The following is a 19,023-nucleotide window of genomic DNA, read 5'->3' as shown; positions in this document are numbered from 1 at the left end:
CCAACTCAAAACTACCTTTTTTTTTAAGCAAACAAATTCTCTCCCTTTCTGTCTTGTGATACTTATGTTGATAAAGGTACCGTTCCACTGGTAACATCACAAAATTGCACCTCAACCAAGAGGTCACAGTTAACATCAGGCTGAACAATGAGCAGCAGATTTTTGCAACTGAGCTTTTCCCTGCTCTCAAGACCTTCAAAGTTGTCAGATCGGTTTCAAGTTTAAGATGAAGATGAATATTACTGCCATCACTTTGTTGGATTTTTGATAACATTAACACCATCACTGGTCCACAAAGACCTGTTAAATGCCTTCTCTTTATCCCCTTAGTAATGCTGGCCACGAGGGATGAATCAGCATATTTAGGTGAGCAAATGACTGAGCATTGCCAAAGTGCAAAAGTTGAGATATTTGCTTTGCAATGTATTTCCATGGTGTGCATCTCATTACAATCTGCCAAACTGCATTTGATCCATGTACTTTACACCCAACTCCATCTGAAAGGGAGAAATCTTAAAGCTAGTGAAGAGACGGCACAATGGATTACCATTAAATATCCTTTAAGTTATTTACTTTCTTGGTGAACTAAAGGATGTTAATAGTTGTGCCATTAGCTTTGATCTCCCTGCTTAGGTGAACTAATATAGTGTAGTCTAGTGATCAAACATGCAACCTTCCAATGCTATCCAGGTCATCAGATAGTACAGTTACAGCTGAGAAATTACAGTCCCTTTCTTACACTCATATTGATTTCCTCCTTCATGGATATCATTCAACAGTGGAAAAGAATTCAGACTCATTCATGCCTGAGTTAGTTTGCCAAAATGAACTTTCAATTGTCAAGATAAATCACATTGCAATTAATTAAAAATGAGCATATTGATGCAAAGTATCCTTTCGAAGTAAGAGTTCTTCACTTTGAAACACATATACATTCCCTTAAATGGAGGAGATCTGTCTTCCCAACAGATCAACAGATTGACCCATACCAGGTCAAGAAGTTCTCAAGAACAAAAACGGAAGTTGCTGGAAAAGCTCAGCAGGTCTGTCAGCATCTGTGAAGAAAAAAAATCAGAGTTAACATTTCAGGTCTGGTGAACCTTCCTTTGACGAACTTCTGTTTTTGCTCCTGATTTACAGCATCCACAGTTCTTTCAGTTTTTAAGACGTTCTCAACTTGGATTCCCAGTTTGTTCTATGCTAGCTAAATAGTCTCCTCTGCACTATGATTCCCACTGCTAACTATGGTTCAGCAACCAAGTTGGAGCCAATATCTACACAGATGTTAACGTTAGGATCAGGTTCTGATGTTTCTTTATTTTGTTTGTATGACAGAAATACTTAAATTTATGTAGTGTCTTTTAGTTACATTCCCAAGTTCTGACAGCAAAAAAGTGCTTTTGAAATATAGTCAGTGACATTCACTGTTGCAGTAAAGGAAAGATCCTATTGAAGAAGTACCGCAGAACCACTAACTCCTTTAAAAATGTAATCCAGCATAAATCAATGGCTTCAGGAAATGAGCAGATAATGCAAAGAAGAAATTACAAAGTGTCAGTGGAGAGAGATGGGGGTGGAATTGTGAGGGAGGTGGTGAAGGCAGGTTAAACAAAAACATTGGGAAAAACATTGCTGCTGGAAACAAACAATCAATCCATCAGGATCACTGAATCATATAATAATAACAGTGCAGAATCAAGCGTAGGGGGAAGAGGCAGGAAAGTGGAATTGAGGAGCTAGTATATTATGTATAGAGGACTGGCTAACTAATAGAAGGCAGAGAATTGGGATAAGTAATGTACTACCAGGATGGCAACCTTAGCTAAGAATTTCCCACAGGGGTGAGTGCTGGGGCGAACAATTATCTACAATACATGCTAATGACTTGGATGAAGGCAGTGAATGAATTAAAGCCAACTTTGCAGATGACACAAAAATAGGTGGGAAGGCAAATGGTGAGGCTAACACAAAGAGTTTGCAAAGGATATAGTTTGGTTAAACAAGTGGGCAAAAACTTGGCAGATGCAATATAGGAGATTATGCATTTTGGAAGAAAGAATAAAGAAGCTGAATATAATTTAAACAAAGAAAGACTGTAAAACTACAGAAGAGGGTTTTGGGACTCCTGATGCTCCAATCACAAAAAACTAGTTTCCAAATTCAGTGGGTAATAGGCAAATCAAATGGAATGTTGGCTTTTATGTTAAAGAGAATGGAGCATAAATGTATGGAGGTTTTACTGTAACTATACAGGCACCAGTCAGGTGATAGCTGGAATAGTATGCACAGTTTTGGGCGCCTTATCTGAATCGAGGTATACTGGCATTGGGGTGGTAGTACAGAGGTGGTTTTCTAGGTTGACACCCAATATGGAGGGACAGTTATGAAGACAGTTTAAGTTGGCTGGGTCTCTACATATTTGAGAAGAATGAGAGGTCAATTATCAGGAGGCACAGATTTAAGGTGATTGGTCCAAGGAATAGAAGAGACATGAGGAAAACCTTTTTCAACCAGAAGGTGGTGACCGCCTGGAATTTGCTGCCCATATTACTGGCTAAGGCAGAAACCCTCAATTTCAAAAGGAGTCTAGTTATGGGCCTGAGGCTCTGTAACTTACAAGGCTATAAACCAACTTCTGGTAAGTGGGACGAGGGTATGCAGCTAGTTAGCTCAGTTGATGTAGACATGATGGGCTGAATGGTCTTTTTCTCTGTTGTAACTTTTTGATCGTTCTACATTTCGAAAGCAATTTATTGTCTCTAAATCACTTCTTTTAAAGACCTGAAGATGCTGAACAATATCATATTCTTCCTCCGTTTTCAATGATGGAGATTGGTATCTGAATGGTGGACGAGGTGGTGTACCCCAGAAGATGTGCGACAGGACCCTTCAGATATTCCAAAGCAAATGGATGACAAAACTACCTACCCACTTCACACACCTGCCAACCTACCTTCCTCACCCATCTAACCACCAGTCACTCTACCCACCTTCCACCTTACCTCACCCACTCTATTTCCATACCTACTTGCCCTATCCACCCTCTCCCTAAAACACTTACCTATATACTTACCTCTCACTGAGGAAATTTTGAAAGAAACTTTGGGGCATTAGACCCTCTAATTCATAAATACAGAAAGTAGTTCTGTAAACATTGGATGTGTCTTCTGTATTATTTCTCCACATTACTTCCTCTAAGCATTCCTGGCTAAATTAGTTCTGAAGGATGATTCAACAGAGCATCACTCAGGAAAAATCAGAGGAAGCAATGTGTGTATTTCTTTTTCCTTTTGGGTGTCAGAAATAGGGTTTCCAATCCCAATCGGGCTGTCCACAACAATGTGTGACTGCTCTTGTTGTTTTCCTAACTTTATAATGTCATTTCCATGCGAGACAAATTTATAATATTGTGGTAAATTCAAAAACTAATACTTGTTTTAAGGTTAAGGGATGTGGAGGATGCAAAATTATTCTGATGTGTATAAAGGTATGGAATTGCTAGCAGTGCCCTCAATGGATCACAGAAACAATGACTAATTGAAAGAACTGCCTGCGCCTGAATCATTCCTAAATATCTCAAGGACAGTTTTGGATAGCAGGCAGGACTTTCACCCCTGATACGTGAGTACAGAGGCAGGTTGGCAAGAAACTTGGCCCTGCTTACAAGTTTCTGTAATATACACAGTAGGGAGGAGAGCCTTGGGCAACCACCTATGGCCACTGGTACTCCGATTCACAATGACAGTCTGGCTGCTAAAGGGATTTTTAATAAATTAGGAATTTAACAAGTTGGAGTGAGGGTTCCTCTAGATAGAATTAGAAGCATACAAACATGTATACTGGTGGGAATAGCGTACTGCTCATGACAGAATATCTACACATTGTCAAGTATGAAGCATGGTTGCTAAGGTTGGATGGTACCCATATCAGTCAGTGCCTTCTAGAAGACGGGAGAAATGAATCTGTGCTTTCGCTTTATTTACTGGCTGACACCATGGAGGCATTGATAACCTTTTATTTTCTTGAACACTTTACTCTCCAATCTATTACTTCCTCAAGGGGCTGTCTCCTTGCCAGGACACATTTCAGCGAGTAGTTTGCCTGGGATCTTGATTTATCTTGCAGTACATCAACCAGATAGTTCACCAGGACTAGATAACAACAATCACAACATTTAGATCCTGCCCATTGATTATTTGTCACAGAGATGGAAACTCCAAAGTACAATCCGAAGAAAAATACTTTCACTAGGGTAAAGTATTGACTGACTGCTTGGTATTAACTCAATATGTTCACTAAGAGATTATAACGCAGTTGCATAAGAACAGTACCAATCAATTTTAAATATTGTGCTCATAATAATTCTTCATGCAGGTAAGTAAAAGGTTCTGTAAGCAAAACTTAATGAACTGAATCATAATAAGAATCATCATATTAATCAATCCGCTATTAAAAAATAATATATTCATTTGCAGACATAAATCAACAATGCAAGGTTACACCTTCTCTGATAAGTTAAACATAACTTATGACTTAACACACAAACAGGAGACAAAAGCTTGAGTAAAAGCTAGAGAGATGAGTCCTATTGACATAGATATATTGGAAAAAAAAGATGCCTTTTGAAAAAAAAATTCTATTTGCTGCAGAAAGGTTAGACAAATATAGATTGGATTTACCACCGAATTTGACCATCTCAGATTTTGTAATCTCCCTCAGCCTCTTCCACCCCTGGAGGTGAAGACGCACACTGAGCTATGGCTCTCTTTAAAGTTGCTTCTTTGGTTGTAACTGTTTACATTTACAACACATACTTTCTACTGAAAAAGTGGCACAACAGACAAGACACAGATCACCAGAGATTGAGCCTTTACAGGGTCTATGGCATGACTGACTACCTCACCCTAGAAATCACTCTACACATGTTGGCCTAGAAAATAGCTAGGCTACTGAAGAATGCAGGCCATAGTGTTGGGTCTAAAGCAATTCCAACATTTTACCAGAAACTTTTAATGCTTCCTCTCTGAAAGAAATTATTGAACATAAAATTTCATAACACACATTTTTCTTCTGGTGGAATAAAATAGAAGGAAATGTTTGTAAGTTGAAAACTGCAAGCTCCATCTTAATATAAGCTGTTTTGTTTTGTCCTTGTGAATTTTTGTGAACCCCAAAAGAATTTGATGGTAATTGAAACAAACATGTTTGTGTGATGATAAGAGAGGCGAAATAAGCAAAAGGAAAAGGTAAAATGAGTAGAAACATAAAACTAACTTAAAGAAAGCTAAGATACGAATGCGAATAGAGAAAGATAGGCATGGAGCAGGGTGAAAAAAAATCAACAAATTGAGGAAATAATGAATTATGAGAAAAAAATGCAAACAGTGGAAAGAGCTGAAGCAAGAAAGCTAGCACAGAACATAGAACAGTACAGCACAATACAGGTCCTTCGACCCACGATGTTGTGCCGATCTATTATCCTACACTAAGATCAAACTAACCTGCATAACCTTTATTTTACTATCATCCACGGGCCTACGCAAGAGTCACTTAAATGTCCCTAATGTATCTGACTCTACTACCACCACCGGCAGTGCATTCCATGCACCCACCACTCTCTGTGTAAAGAACCTACCTCTGACATCTCCACTATACCTTTCTCCAATCACCTCAAAATTATGCCCCCTCATGATAGTCATTTGCACCCTGGGAAAAAGTTTCTGGTTATCCACTCTATCTATGCCTCTCATCATCTTTTACATCTATTAAATAACCTGTCATCCTTCTCCAGTTCAATGAGAAAAGCCCTAGCTCCCTCAACCTTCCCTCATAAGACCTGCCCTTCATTCTGGGCAGCATCCTGGTAAATCTCCACTGCATCCTCTCTAAAGCTTCCACATCCTTCCCATAATGAGGCAGTCAGAACTGAACACAAAATTCCAAGTGTGGTCTAATCAGGATTTTTTAGAGCTGCAGCAGAGCCTCACAGCTCTTAAACTCAATCTCCCTGCCAGTGAAAGGCAACGCACCATACGCCTTCTTAACAACCCTATCAACTTGAATAGATGTGAAAGAATAAAGTCCAAAAGACAATAGGGGAAACAGAGACAATGGGGAGAACAGGGGAGCAACAGGTGGAGCAGAGATACAATGAATAAGACAGACTAAGGACTTCACTGAAAAGATGAGACTTATGATTGTGAGAAAACAAGGTGTACAGCTGGATGAACACAGCAGGCCAAGCAGTATGGGAGGAGCAGGAAAGCTGACATTTCAGGCCTAGACCCTTCATTTTCTGAAGAAGGGTCTCGGCCCGAAACGTCAGCTTTCCTGCTCCTCCGATGCTGTTTGGCCTGCTGTGTTCATCCAGATCTACACCTTGTTATCTCAGATTCTCCAGCATCTGCAGTTCCTACTGTCTCTGAGACCTATGATTGTGACAGGGCCTGAGCCCGGTTTTTACCTGTTGTATGGATAACTCTGTGCAGGCCTCTCGATGTGCACGTTGTGGATCACAATGAATCAGCATCCACTGCAGCTCAAACTAGATGAAAGAAAAAATGGTTACAAATTAAACAAAAAGGAAAGTATAATCCTAATATTGACTACTCCGTTGTATAATATAAAATGCTACTTTTTTTGTTTGTGCCTCTCATACACAGTCATACTTACTCCTACCAGTTCAGGAGCATCAGTCATAGAATCCCTAGCATGTGGAAGCAGGTTGTTAGGCCTCTTCAGTCCACACTGACACTGCAAAAGACATCCCGCCAAGGCTCATCCCTAACCATTTACCTGCATTTCCAACAGCCAATCCACCTAACCTGCGCATCTTTGGACTGTGGGATGAAACTCACACAGACCGGGAGAGAATATGCAAACTCCATACCTGAGGCTGGAATTGAACCTGGGCTCCCAGTACTGTAAAGCAGTAGTGCTATCCACAGGGCCACCATGTAACAAACACCTGGGACAGAGGCACATATTTTAAGATATTTGGAATAAGCTTGCCAGATCCTAACAATCGACTTCAAAAGTCCTTTCAACAAAGAGCTTGACTGTATGGTTCTGGTCTAAACACTAAAATAAAACAAAGATTCACTGGTGCTGGAGATCTGAAACAAAAACAGAGATGTCTGCTGAAATGTAACAGGTCTGGCAGCATCGTAGGGAGAAAGCAGAGTTAATACTTCAAGAATGGTGACTCTTCATCCAAACTCAATCTGATGAAGACTCATCAGACTTGAAACATTACCTCTGCTTTCTTTCCGCACATGCTGCCAGATCTGCTGAGTTTTGCTGGCAATTTATGTTTTTGTTCTCGTAGAAGCATTCTTGCTCTCATTAGTCTATTAAAACAAATAAACATAAAAAAAGTTTGTCAAAATTGTCAAAGCACAATTGTCAAGTGTCAGATCTGTGTCACTAGTTTATCATTGACTCTGCTACTGTTCACAACAATGTACACTGAACATTTTGAAGAGCAGACCCAACTAGTCCGTTTTCCTTGGTGAGTAACTGGCAAGCTTTTGAAAAAACAACTGCGTATTAATAACCCATCAAGTGATCTAAGGCACATTCTTTTGAATGCACTGGTTCAGTTAAAAAAAATTGCAAGTTTTCATTTTTATTTTCATTTCCAAAAAAAATCAAAATAGTAAAATGCTACACACCTTTGCATTAAAAAAACGGAGCTGTTCCTAACTCAGAGCAGAGAGAGAAAAAGAGTTCTTGTTGATACAGGACCAAAAAAACAAGATGGCACAGATTGAAGGGAATAGGCAAAAGAAACAGAGGTGATATAAGGAAAATCTCCTTACTACAATATGTGTTTAGGATCTGGAATGCATTGTCTCAGAGTACAGTGGAGACAGGTTCAAATGACACATTCAAAATGGAATTGGATTATTATCTCAAAAGCAAAATTGTGGTGCAATGTGGAGAAAGTAGGGGAATGAAGTTAAGTAAATTGCTCGTGAAGAGAATCAGAGCAAAAACAAAGGGCTGAATGGCCAATTTCTGAACGGCAATGATTCTGAGATTCCGTGACCACTTCTATTTTCCATTCCTTGTAAAACTTCTTCACCCGTTGATAGTCAGATCTCAGACAGTCAGGTCTAATACGCCAGCATTGCTCATTAGGTCTTAATTCTATTCAAAACTCAGATCTACCAGACATTTCTGAAGTAATGTAGTTTTAGTCTTGCTTTCAAAAATTTATTTTCTTCGTTATTGTCTCTTCATACTGCTAAAGCACTCAAAATTCAGCAAGAGTAGAATAGAACATTCTCAGATACCTCTTTAGATTATGCCCTGTCAGTTTCTGAGCTCCAATTGCATATCAAGTTGTAAACCCACCTACAATTAGACATTTGGTCATCGTGTACAAACTTCAGATGAACGGCGAATAGACAAACTTAAAAAGTGGCCTCACTGCCCAAAAATCATTTGGCAAACATGGTACATCTAGGTTTTTAAAAGATGGGTAAAACATGACTAGGGGATGGGGCGAGGTTGTGATAATGTCACTCGACCAGCAATCCAGAATCCCAGGTTAATGTTCTAGGAGTCATGTGCTTGAATCCTATCTTGACATATAGTGAAATTTGAAATCAAGAAAAATCTGGAGTAAAAAGTCAGGCTAATGGTAACCATAAAACCACTTACAACAGTTCTTTAAAATAAATCTCACCTGATTCATTCATGCCTTTTAGGAAGGACATATGCCGTTTTTACTTGGTCCCCCTACAAGTAACTCCAGACCCACAGCAAAGTGGTTGACTGGGCAATGAGGAATCGGCAAGAAATGCCATCCTAGCCAGTAAGACAATTTCCACGAACGAATTTAAAATAAAACTATCATGCTGCAAATAGCTGCCTGTTACATAATAGCTCAGGAATGCTGAGATCTCAACCAACTATTGATGAGAAAGCATACCTGAAACATGGAAATCAGAGCATACCGTCAGAGCTCAGCTCCTATTACAAGTAAATTTCATGCAAGAAAGCCGCTGGCCCTGCAAGTCCGTTCTACGAGATTTGCAGTATTACCTCACTGCAAGTAGATGGATGGGCATGGTTGAGTGATACACCCCCATCCACCACATAACTTATTAGGGACTGACACTCCCTGCCCAGGCCTTAAAACTGCACGTGAATGTTGTCTAATGAAGAATTCATGACCACCTTTCTGGGCGAGAGGTTAAGCAGGGTCTCTTTGGGTTCCATTGGCACTTTCTAAAAATTTAAAGCTGCACCAGCACTTAATGGCCATCCATGGCTGCATTTGAGAAGGTGGTGATAAGTTTCCTTCCAGATTCATCACAGCCCACATGGCGTACAGGTGCACCCACACTGCTGTGAGGTTGTGAGTTGCAGGATTCTGAGCCAATGGACAATGAAGCAATGTTGCACATCTGGTAAGGGAAACTTGGAACCAAATCCATCTCCATGACAAAGCTGCCTCGATACTATGAGGCAGGTGCAGCATGGCTGCGAGCTTGGCTGGTTCACTCTAGTAACCTGCAGGCAAGGATTCAATAGTGAAGGTTGGTCATTTTCCCATTTGGCTCTAAATAAGCTGACAAGTACAATCCTGGCTAGACAGAAAAAAAGGGAAGCTTCCCAGTGATTTTTTTCTACTGGCAGATCATGTAATTAGAAGCTAATTAAGCTGTCAGGTGCCATCAGATTTCTGAGCCTTGGCTCTGCTAACATGCTCCTAAACTCTCTGGATTTATGTGAAATGGCTACTGTATGAGAGCACAATTTTGGGAAAAAGACTGATTTTACCAGCAAAGGTTTCTCGGTTGCTGTAAGTTGATTTTTGATTCAGATAAAACAAATGAAATAGAAAGACGAGCTCACCACCACAGACACTTTGTGGTTTGCATCCAGTCGGCCTATCAGAGTATTGCCCTCCACATTGACGTTACCCTTTGGTTTAATAGGCTGGGACGCTACTCTATGGCAGTCCACAAATAGGCTGACAGTGTCCCTCTCCACGCCCACCAGGATCTTATGCCAGTCAGTATCAAAGATCTGTGAAATCCCTCGAAAAACAACTGACTGCAGGTTGCTATCCAAGCCGACTAAATAAAACTCCAAGGACTGGGTGTTGCCATTCAGCCTCAGGCCTACTTGCTTGTAACCGTTTTCATCCAGAATCTGCCACAAGTTCCACACTTTATTAACCGTGTTTTTTACCATCCGGAACGTGGTGACAAATGAATACTCTTCGGGCAGCCCTCGTGGGTAGATTAGTCTGGAAGAAATGAAATGTCCACTTTACATTACACAGAGTAAAATTATTTAGTCCTTACAAAATGCATATTCGTGCAATTAACATGGTCAATGATATCCTTTCTTTCCCTCCAGTTTCGAGACAGCAAGAACTGCAGATGCTGGAGTCAGGGTCAACACAGTGTGGAGCTGAAGGAACACAGCAGGCCAGGCAGCATCAGAGGAGCAGAAGCAGGGCCCTTCATCAGAAATGGTGGGGGGTGGGGCTGAGCTGGGAAAAACATAAAGGACGGAGCTGTGAGGTTGGGGAAAGGCAGATGGGATGGTGATAGGCGACTGCAGATAGCGAGTTTAGTTGTATCTCATTATTTAGTAGCTAAGGCTGACGTACATCCTAATATTTATCAAAGCAGTTTTTCTTTGAATGGTGAAACACTGGTTACATTCTTGGGTGGCTATACATCAGCATAATGTCTATGAATATGCACTTCTGCTGGAGTTATCTAAGCAATGACTGCCATTTTCCCCCTTTCTAGCTCAGGATTTTCCTACCTTGTTGGAATTTCAAAGTTGGCCTCTCTGTCGAGTCTGAAGGCAATCTGAAGTGGTGTTGATCCCTCCACTCTTTTTACACCCCGTAGCGGAATGGTATCCAATTGGAATTGGGTAATGAGATCAAATCCTACGAGTGTGGGAATCAAAAAAAAAGACATATTTTTGATTGTGTCTCTCTAACATCAGTCTGCCAATTTCATGAGGTGAGTCGTAGAACAAATAAAAGGGATGTTTGGCATTACAACAATATATCGTTACATTAATAGATGGGATTAATAATAAGATGAAAGCTTTGACAGATGACGGTGACAGAACTGCCAGTAATCAAAAATGACTGGTAAGTCCTATGATTTGCAGCTTTTAAAAGAAATTTTTCATGTAGGAAATCTAAATGACTGGTAAACTTGCAAATGACAAAACTCTTAAGCAATCCTGTGTTTGTACTGATCACCCATTGTCCCTCAATATAGGCCAGAGTATTCCCCCCAGCTTGTCATGTTCCCATAATATTTAGCATCATTACGTATTCTGGGGTCAGCTTCAGTGTAGCATTTGTGGTAGGATGTTCAAATCAATCCAACTGAGACAAAGAGAGGGGAAAGATCAATGACTACTGCAGTCCTCACAATTGTAGCAAAGAAGGGAACTGCAGGTTCCACAGCAGCAGATATTGAGGTGTTTATCCCTATGTATGTGTACCTCTTCAATGTTTTGTCTTAGCCGGACTGATACAAATGTTCACCCTTAGGTATAATTAAACAGTCGGCTGCATTTCCATGCCAATTTCCCTTTAAAGTCTGAAAACTTGCCTGGCAAATCATCTTGTCCAATCCTGATATTAGGACACACGGTGTTATCATCCAAGCCATTGTAGTTGAGTGTATCTTCCACTGCTGGATATAAGAAAACACAATTGGCGTTTTGGGGTGTACACTGAATTTAACAACACAATTAGGAACTTAAATTCAGCAAAGTTGCAGAGTTATGTATCAGACTGATAAAGATTTGAGTTCTGCTACCACGACTTGATTATCTAATTCAGACTGACATTTCAGTATAGTTCTGCAGGCACTCTGCACTGTCAGAGATCCCATCATTACTCTGAGGCATTAAACCAAGCCCAGTCCTAGGTCTGAGATAACAAGGTGTAGATGAACACAGCAGGCCAAGCAGCATCCAAGGAGCAGGAAAGTTGACATTTCGGGCCAATACCCATCTTCAGAAAATCCTGCTCCTCTGAGGCTGCTTGGCCTGCTGTGTTCATCCCGCTCTACACTTTGTTATCTCAGATTCTCCAGCATCTGCAGTTCTCATTATCTCTGAACCAATCCTAGACCCAATGCGTTTATACTGTCAGATGGATGTCAAACATCTGGGAGCACTATTGAAAGAAATATTTCTTGGATGTGAAGGGTACTGAATAAAAGCAAATTCATTGCCTTTTTATCAAAATAATTTTTAAACAGAAGGTGATAGGTTAGGGCATTGCATTTCCTTTGTTTGTAACTATTGGCCAAGAGAATAGCTTGTTCTGCATTAGGTTAAATCACCAAATTAAATAAATTATAAATGCACTAATCTAGAAGAACTAGTCAGCAATCCAGAGAGCAAGAAGATGTTAGTGAGAGAGTTCCACTCACCAAATGTCCTGGGAAAATAGGAATAGGTGCAACATCTGCAGTTGTACACAACATGGTGGGGAGGGGGGGGGGGGGGGTGCAATTAGTGCAGGTATGCCCTAACTAAGTCATGGGCTTGGAGCAACCGGCTTTTGGTTGTATCTGTCCCAGCGTACTATCCTTAAGAGTACACCAACAAAATTTCTAAAATGTGATTTTATTTTAGAAGCTGCATAGAAGTGAGCACATTTTTATAACCCACCTGAAATTTCAGAAATGTAATCTGAAAACATTAATACATTTTTCTGTGGCCACTAAAAGGCACTGTTGTGTTCTTGCACTGATTCCAGACCAGACAGGTAGCTTATCCTTAAGGCAGTTACATGATATCTCAATATGTGATGATCTCAGCACAATGGAATCAGCTTAGTGTGTTGTGTCAGTCAGTTATGTGCATGTACGTACATTAACACAGAATCTCTACAGTGAGGAACAAGGGCATTCGGCCCATCGAATTTGTACCAACCCTCCAAAAAGCTTCACACTCTATCCCAATAACCCATGCAATTAGCATGGTTAACCTATCTAGCTTGCACATCCCTGGACACTTTAGCATGGCCAGTCCACCAACCCTGCACATCTTTGGATCATGGAAGGAAACCAGACCACCCGAAGGAAACCCACACAGACACAGGGAGAACATGCAAACGGTCACCTAAGACGAGAATTGAACCAAAGTTCCTGGCGCTGTGAGGCAGCAGTATTAACCACTGAGCCACAATACCACCTGAATCAGCAAGAACAAAAACTAGACCATGTATTATAGCAATGTAAATGGAGCTAGTGTCATTAACAAACTTCAAGGCAGTTCATTCAGCAAGAGTCTGATCTTTGTGATATATATACAATGTGAACTAACAAATATGGTAGTACACAGGCAGCATTATAGTGTCAGTGGTGGCACAGCCAGATACCAAATACAAGATCACCTCATTAATTGAGAATTAAAGGTCATTTACTTATACTTGGCAAACACAGTCTCTGCCTCAGGGGTGGAGTCAGAGGAATTTGAAATATTCTTTTCTGTCATTTGTGAAGAAAACATTTGCCATGTCTTTTCTTCCCTTTATCCTCATTGTTATGTAAAATATATGTAGTCATGCTACTCCAGGAATCCTGGGTACACTGCAATCTAGCTTTTCATGGCTGGTTTTTTATGCTTATGTATTTTTCAATATTTTATATCATAATTAAACATTGTGTTATGTTTATCAATACAAAGTCTCTCCAGAATCACAGAGGTCTAATGCATTCTTGTGTGATAACATTATACTTACTACACAATACTGAAGACCAAAAGACTGTTGGTAAAGTTGCCAAGGTGAAAACGTACAGTTTCACCAAGAATCCCTCCTGTTTATTTCTGGTGTGAGACAAAATTAAAAATAATAAAGTAAATGCTCAAAGTATATACAATTATGTTTCACAAAAATAGAGAAAAGCATGCCATTAGACAAGAAATATTTCTGTCATATACAATTTGATAATTAATTATTAATACAGGAAACAATTTAGAAAATAACTTTTTCAGAAGGCTAGAAGAAAAGCAATTGGAAGCATTTTGGTATTTGCACCTTCATGATATACAGACAAGTTGTTTGTGTTTCATTTATACCAGAGCTGCAAACAGAAGAATACGCTTGTCAAATACTCTTCATAAAGGAATGCCGCATTAATGCTATTTATAATAACAATTCTATTTTACAAAAATGCAACTGTATGGATCATTCAGATCCTGGTTTACAATAGAGCACAGGACTCCAATTTTTTTCATGACTGTTGCCTCTTGTTAGAGCATGGGGAATTGCTGAATGGAACAGTGTGAATTCTCAAGCTTCTGCTTCCAGATGGTACAAGCTCAAAGATCAACATTGTTTTTATGTGAGAGAGAAGGATTAGGTGGCACAGTACACAAGAAGTAAGTACTTAAATGTCCACCATTGAGTCATTATCTCAAAAGCATCATTGGAAGCAATATATTTGTCTTGTTCTCTGTCACTGTTACAGTAGGGCAGAAAGATGGGAATTTACTTGTCACCACTGGAGAGTAGGTATTTTCAAAAGTCACAGTCACCTTAATTAGGTTTTTATATCCCCGCTGCATAGCTATGCTCACCATCTGTTCATTATAATCAAAAGAACAAAATTTGTTTTGTGGAACTATTACGCACCATACACAGTGCCAAACAGTGGGTTATTTATTAATGGCTTTGCTCTCTTTCATGAGGTTAACGCAACTGAATGATAATTCTGTATCTTACTACTGCCATCTACTTTCCTGGGGTGTAACTAACACTCAGCAAAGCAACATTTTCATCTGTCAAATGAATCTGACGAATCAGAGCTGCATGCAGTTGAGGCCATTAAACTTTTGCTGAGATTCATGAAGGAATATTCTCAATCCTGCAGAGACTGGTTTGTTGGACAAAGTGGGAGCAAAGCAAACAATTCTCACTTTGTGAACAGCATCCCTCAAGTTTCTGAGTGTGCTGTTGGACGGCCATTTGTTGTCATCAGTTAAGGGCACACAGAGGCAGTCGAGTGAAATTGAGATCCAAACGTATCAGTTGCTCAGCAGTAGACTTCCAGCAGCAAATTGGGGTGGGCTGGCAAGAAAATCTCCTTTAATTCCCATACCTTGGCATATTAGTACCAGAGAGTTACAGGGTGGATGGGATCTACCTCAACACTGATCACCTGGCAGTTGTGACCACACTCACTTTAAACAATCGAAGAAGTCTTCAGAGGACACCACCATTTAATACTGCCAGTGTAGTGTCTTGCTTATAGTGTCAGTGCTGTCTCTTCCAATGGCACTGCTGAATGACACAGCCTTGAGCTTGCTGTACAGCCTCACGGCGTGCTCAGCTTGGCTGCTAATTGGAATTAGAAGTGGCTCCTGGAGCTGGTCTTTTAATTGAGAAGACAGCAAAAATGGGTGCCATTGGGGTTGCGTCCCTCATAAACGTACAACGCTTAAAAATCTTCTACCAAGAAGACCCTCCCCTCTCAATCCCTATAATTTTATGCAATATTCCCAATGGAAGCTGACCTAGAGTGGAGATGTAACATAGAAAACAAACAGGTTTGAATCAGGTGAAGTGAGGGTAAGAGTCTGACCAAATTTGTTCCCTGACTCAAGCACATCTCCAACCTGCCCATTGCTGCTTTTAGTGGATATTTGAAGGTAAATGGAGCAAACCAACTACTCCAAAAGCCTGGGTTGAAGCCTTAATTAAACATAGTCTGGAAGCCATTTTATCATTCTGTGTTTCAGTTGAACAATTGCTTGCTGGATTGCCTGAACATTAGAAGGTAGGATTTGAGCTCTGAGTGTCATTACATCTACCTGCTGGTCCAGCTCTCCATGATTGGGCACTTTCCCTGACAACGAGCAACAATTTATCCTTATATTGTGCCTTTAATATGATGAAACATCACAAGGTGTCTCTATCTCAATGACCCTTCCAACAACACAGAGGCCTCTGCAAATAAAAGTTCTGCATTGCAAGAGTGAATGCCAAGGTATGGACAGCTCAAGATTTTCTGACTGATCTGCTTCCCGTGCTCGAAGCAAGTAGAAATCTCTCCAAGCAAGACTCTATACACCTGAAATTTCAGTTTTAACTCCTGCTAGCCTTTTTGTACCAGTGAAATGTTATACCTTTCATTGACTTACTTCTCTGGATTTCCAAATTTGTTCGCAACTCCACTATCCCTTGGCCTCACTTCATTAAGATTTGTCCTTTCCAGATCCAACATGGTGGACTTCTGGCTTCCTTGCCTTGGATTGCATCTCCCATAGACAACTAAACGAATAGATCATTCCATGTCTCTTTTTAAAAGTTCCTGCTGCAATTTACATATATTGGTGTACCTAATTCAGTCATCGTAACGTCGCACGTACAACTGTCTGTTGGTAAGGTGTCTTCAGTGCATTTTTTTTCTGAGAGAAAAAGCCACAAATCTTGAGAACCACAACTTGTCTCCAGTCTGAAAACGTTTCTTTAATCCCTATTCATCCACATTCCAACCAATTACATATCCAAGTCTCAATTGCTGTGTGTTTTTCTTTGTCCATAAACTCTGTGCAGAGTCCTATTCTGGGTATCCCTGTAGGCAACACCTATAAACTCACGCCTCCATGTTAATATATCCATTAAGCAGACAGGAGAGGGTTAGCTGGATGGAGCCTGGTTTTTCAATGATATAGCCCTCTATTTTTGTCTGAAGTGAAATGAAATGCACCAGTTGGTAAAGGCAAACTTTCCACCAGGTCTGAGAGAAAGGTAAACGGCAGGTTCCGCCAATCACCGGCACAGGCAGGGAACTGCATTGAGAGCCACAAAGAGGCTGTTCAATGACCCAACGAAAGTCTGCCTTCTCGTGGGAAGGAAGCAAGTGAAATCTTGGCAGAAACAGCAATTGTTCTTCAAAAAGTAAAATGAAAAAAGAAACGGTCCAGAAGCTGACTAGATTACAAAACTAAATGACGAGATGAAAACCCGATTGACTGACATTTTCACTTTAAAACAATAATTTGATTCAATTTTTAACGGGGTTCCACGTGAAGGGTCGCTTGTGACACAGGCTGTTCACCCTGGTCAGTCTCTACGGTCCCCCATCTTCCTCCCAAACAAATGCTCCAAACCATATCGAACTGCCCTGTTCCTCGACCCTTTTATCCCTGATTCCTTCATCCGCCTACATCATCTAAATTCATCCCTGACAGAGTTTATGAGTTGATCTGAAATTCGTCTACAAAGAAGCGGAACTTCATACTGAATATTAAGTTGCATGGTTTGATGTGATTAATTTTTTTATGGCGGCGTTAGTTTAAAATAAATGGGAATCAAAAGTCGTTCCATTTCAAACACTAATTGGACAGACTGTAACAGAATTCCAACTCGGCGAGGGCTCCCTCTCTCCTGGTTTAAATCGCACTGATTATTTACAGTGTTAACCCACATTCGCGCAATCCTCCTCTATTTCACACTATAAGATTATTCGGTTTTATCCGCTGTCTTTTTCTTCGAAACGTACACTAAATTAATTTCCTCTCTGGATGCGCCCTGTGAAACTTATCGATTAAAAACCCATAAACTTTTAAACAGCTTTTCAGAAAATCAATGACGACCGAAGACTAAATTCTAAGACATAACGCGACGTTAAATTGGTTTTAGAAAGTAGTTTTTATTTAACTCAATTGCTGTTAAATTACAAGTATATTTCGTTGCGTTGAAGATTGAAAATCCACTCTGTGCTGCAGCTGACAATCATTTGCAATTCCTACCTTGATCCATGGAATAATTCCGAGCCCATTTTTTCGTCTCAAATTAGAAATCAGGCAAGCGTGTATAGAAAGCGAAGACAATGCTTCTAGAAGTGACTCATTTGAACGGTGCACCGAAGCAGAAGGATTGCAGCGTCTGAAGGACACTTGAGATGAAGGTGAGCTGGACTGGCCCTTGGCAAAACTGGGATTTGCACCATCCCAGTTTCATTAAGAGACTTGGCTGGCTCCAACTTTTCTCAATAAACTCTCCCTCCTCTGTCCCACCACGGTGAGTACAAAGGTAGTCGAGGGAAGGTTTTAATTTGGTTGCCTTTTATGGTTCATAGCCACGGTTGTAAAACAGATTCTTCATCAAACTCTCCAACCCTGTTTAATGTATAGAAGTTTGCATTTGATCAAGACTAGTGGGGGAATAAGATTTAAATAATTAATGCGCTGAGGAATATAAATGGAAACAATTAGTTTTGAATAACTCCCTATATGTGGGATGAACCACACTGAATTGAAAGAAGACTTACATTTATGAAGGGTCTTTCATCACCTCAGAAGGTCCCAGGTTGCCCTCAAACCAATTGAAGTGCAGTCATTGTTGAAATGTCAGGAAAAAGCAGCCGCCTACAATTTGTTATTCGGAAGCCAGACAGCAATGAGAAATAGGCAGAAAACCATACCTGGGCCCAAACCATTTCAGCCAGACCCTCCTACCAATTACCAGCTGAACCCTTAAAAGCCCAGTTCAGTGTTGTACAGAGTGATAGAGAATCTTGGGGGAAGTAGATTGCCTTCTTGAGAGTCCAGACTTGGGAATAAAGCGAAGGCTGTGTTCTATCAGAAGCACCATTGAGGTGCAAAAGGGTGAGCAGCTTTAATGAGGCTGCTTATAGTATTTACAAGCTAATCTAGAAACACTTCAGGCTCCATCATCCTAGCTCCACATGATGTGGATGTGGGAGAGGCCCTGTCTGTGAGGCCTGTCTAGGCCCAGGAATGCTGGCCCAGATTTGACAGAAGATAAACTCCAAAATTGGAGTACCACATAATAATGCTGAGCAACAGTAGCAGGAACTCTCAGTTGTACTTACTCCTGAGCCACAGAGTTCCACAAGTCATTGCATTGACTGTCAAAAAGGTAATGACTCCTACCTGATACGCCAGCTGAAAGGCCACATGGATAGTGTAGGTAAAGCAGCTTTCTTGACTAAGATAGATGCACTGAAAGGAACTGGCAGACTGCCTGTGTGAATAAAGTGT

General features: G+C 40.5%; 1 protein-coding gene across 2 annotated transcripts in view; it reads right to left on the bottom strand.

Moving 5' to 3' along the window:
* LOC125451406 (collagen alpha-3(IX) chain-like) overlaps positions 1-17,921 on the bottom strand; it is a 113,954-nt gene extending 96,033 nt beyond the window's left edge. Inside the window, exons 1-6 of one of the 2 annotated variants that reach the window (XM_048528451.1) lie at positions 17,770-17,921; positions 13,754-13,839; positions 11,607-11,690; positions 10,795-10,924; positions 9,868-10,264; positions 6,464-6,544 (exon numbers count right to left, since the gene is read on the bottom strand). In XM_048528451.1, coding sequence (XP_048384408.1) covers positions 6,464-6,544; positions 9,868-10,264; positions 10,795-10,924; positions 11,607-11,690; positions 13,754-13,839; positions 17,770-17,798 — 807 coding nt within the window. In that variant the 5' untranslated portion in view covers positions 17,799-17,921. The remainder of the gene's footprint in view (positions 1-6,463; positions 6,545-9,867; positions 10,265-10,794; positions 10,925-11,606; positions 11,691-13,753; positions 13,840-17,769) is intronic. The other variant, XM_048528452.1, reaches the window with a different exon arrangement.
* Positions 17,922-19,023: the final 1,102 nt, after the last annotated feature.

This window comes from Stegostoma tigrinum, chromosome 5, assembly GCF_030684315.1.
Source record: "Stegostoma tigrinum isolate sSteTig4 chromosome 5, sSteTig4.hap1, whole genome shotgun sequence".
NCBI lineage: Eukaryota > Metazoa > Chordata > Chondrichthyes > Orectolobiformes > Stegostomatidae > Stegostoma > Stegostoma tigrinum.
The sequence above is the reverse complement of the archived record's forward strand: the minus strand, read 5'-3'. Positions and strand labels throughout refer to the sequence as shown.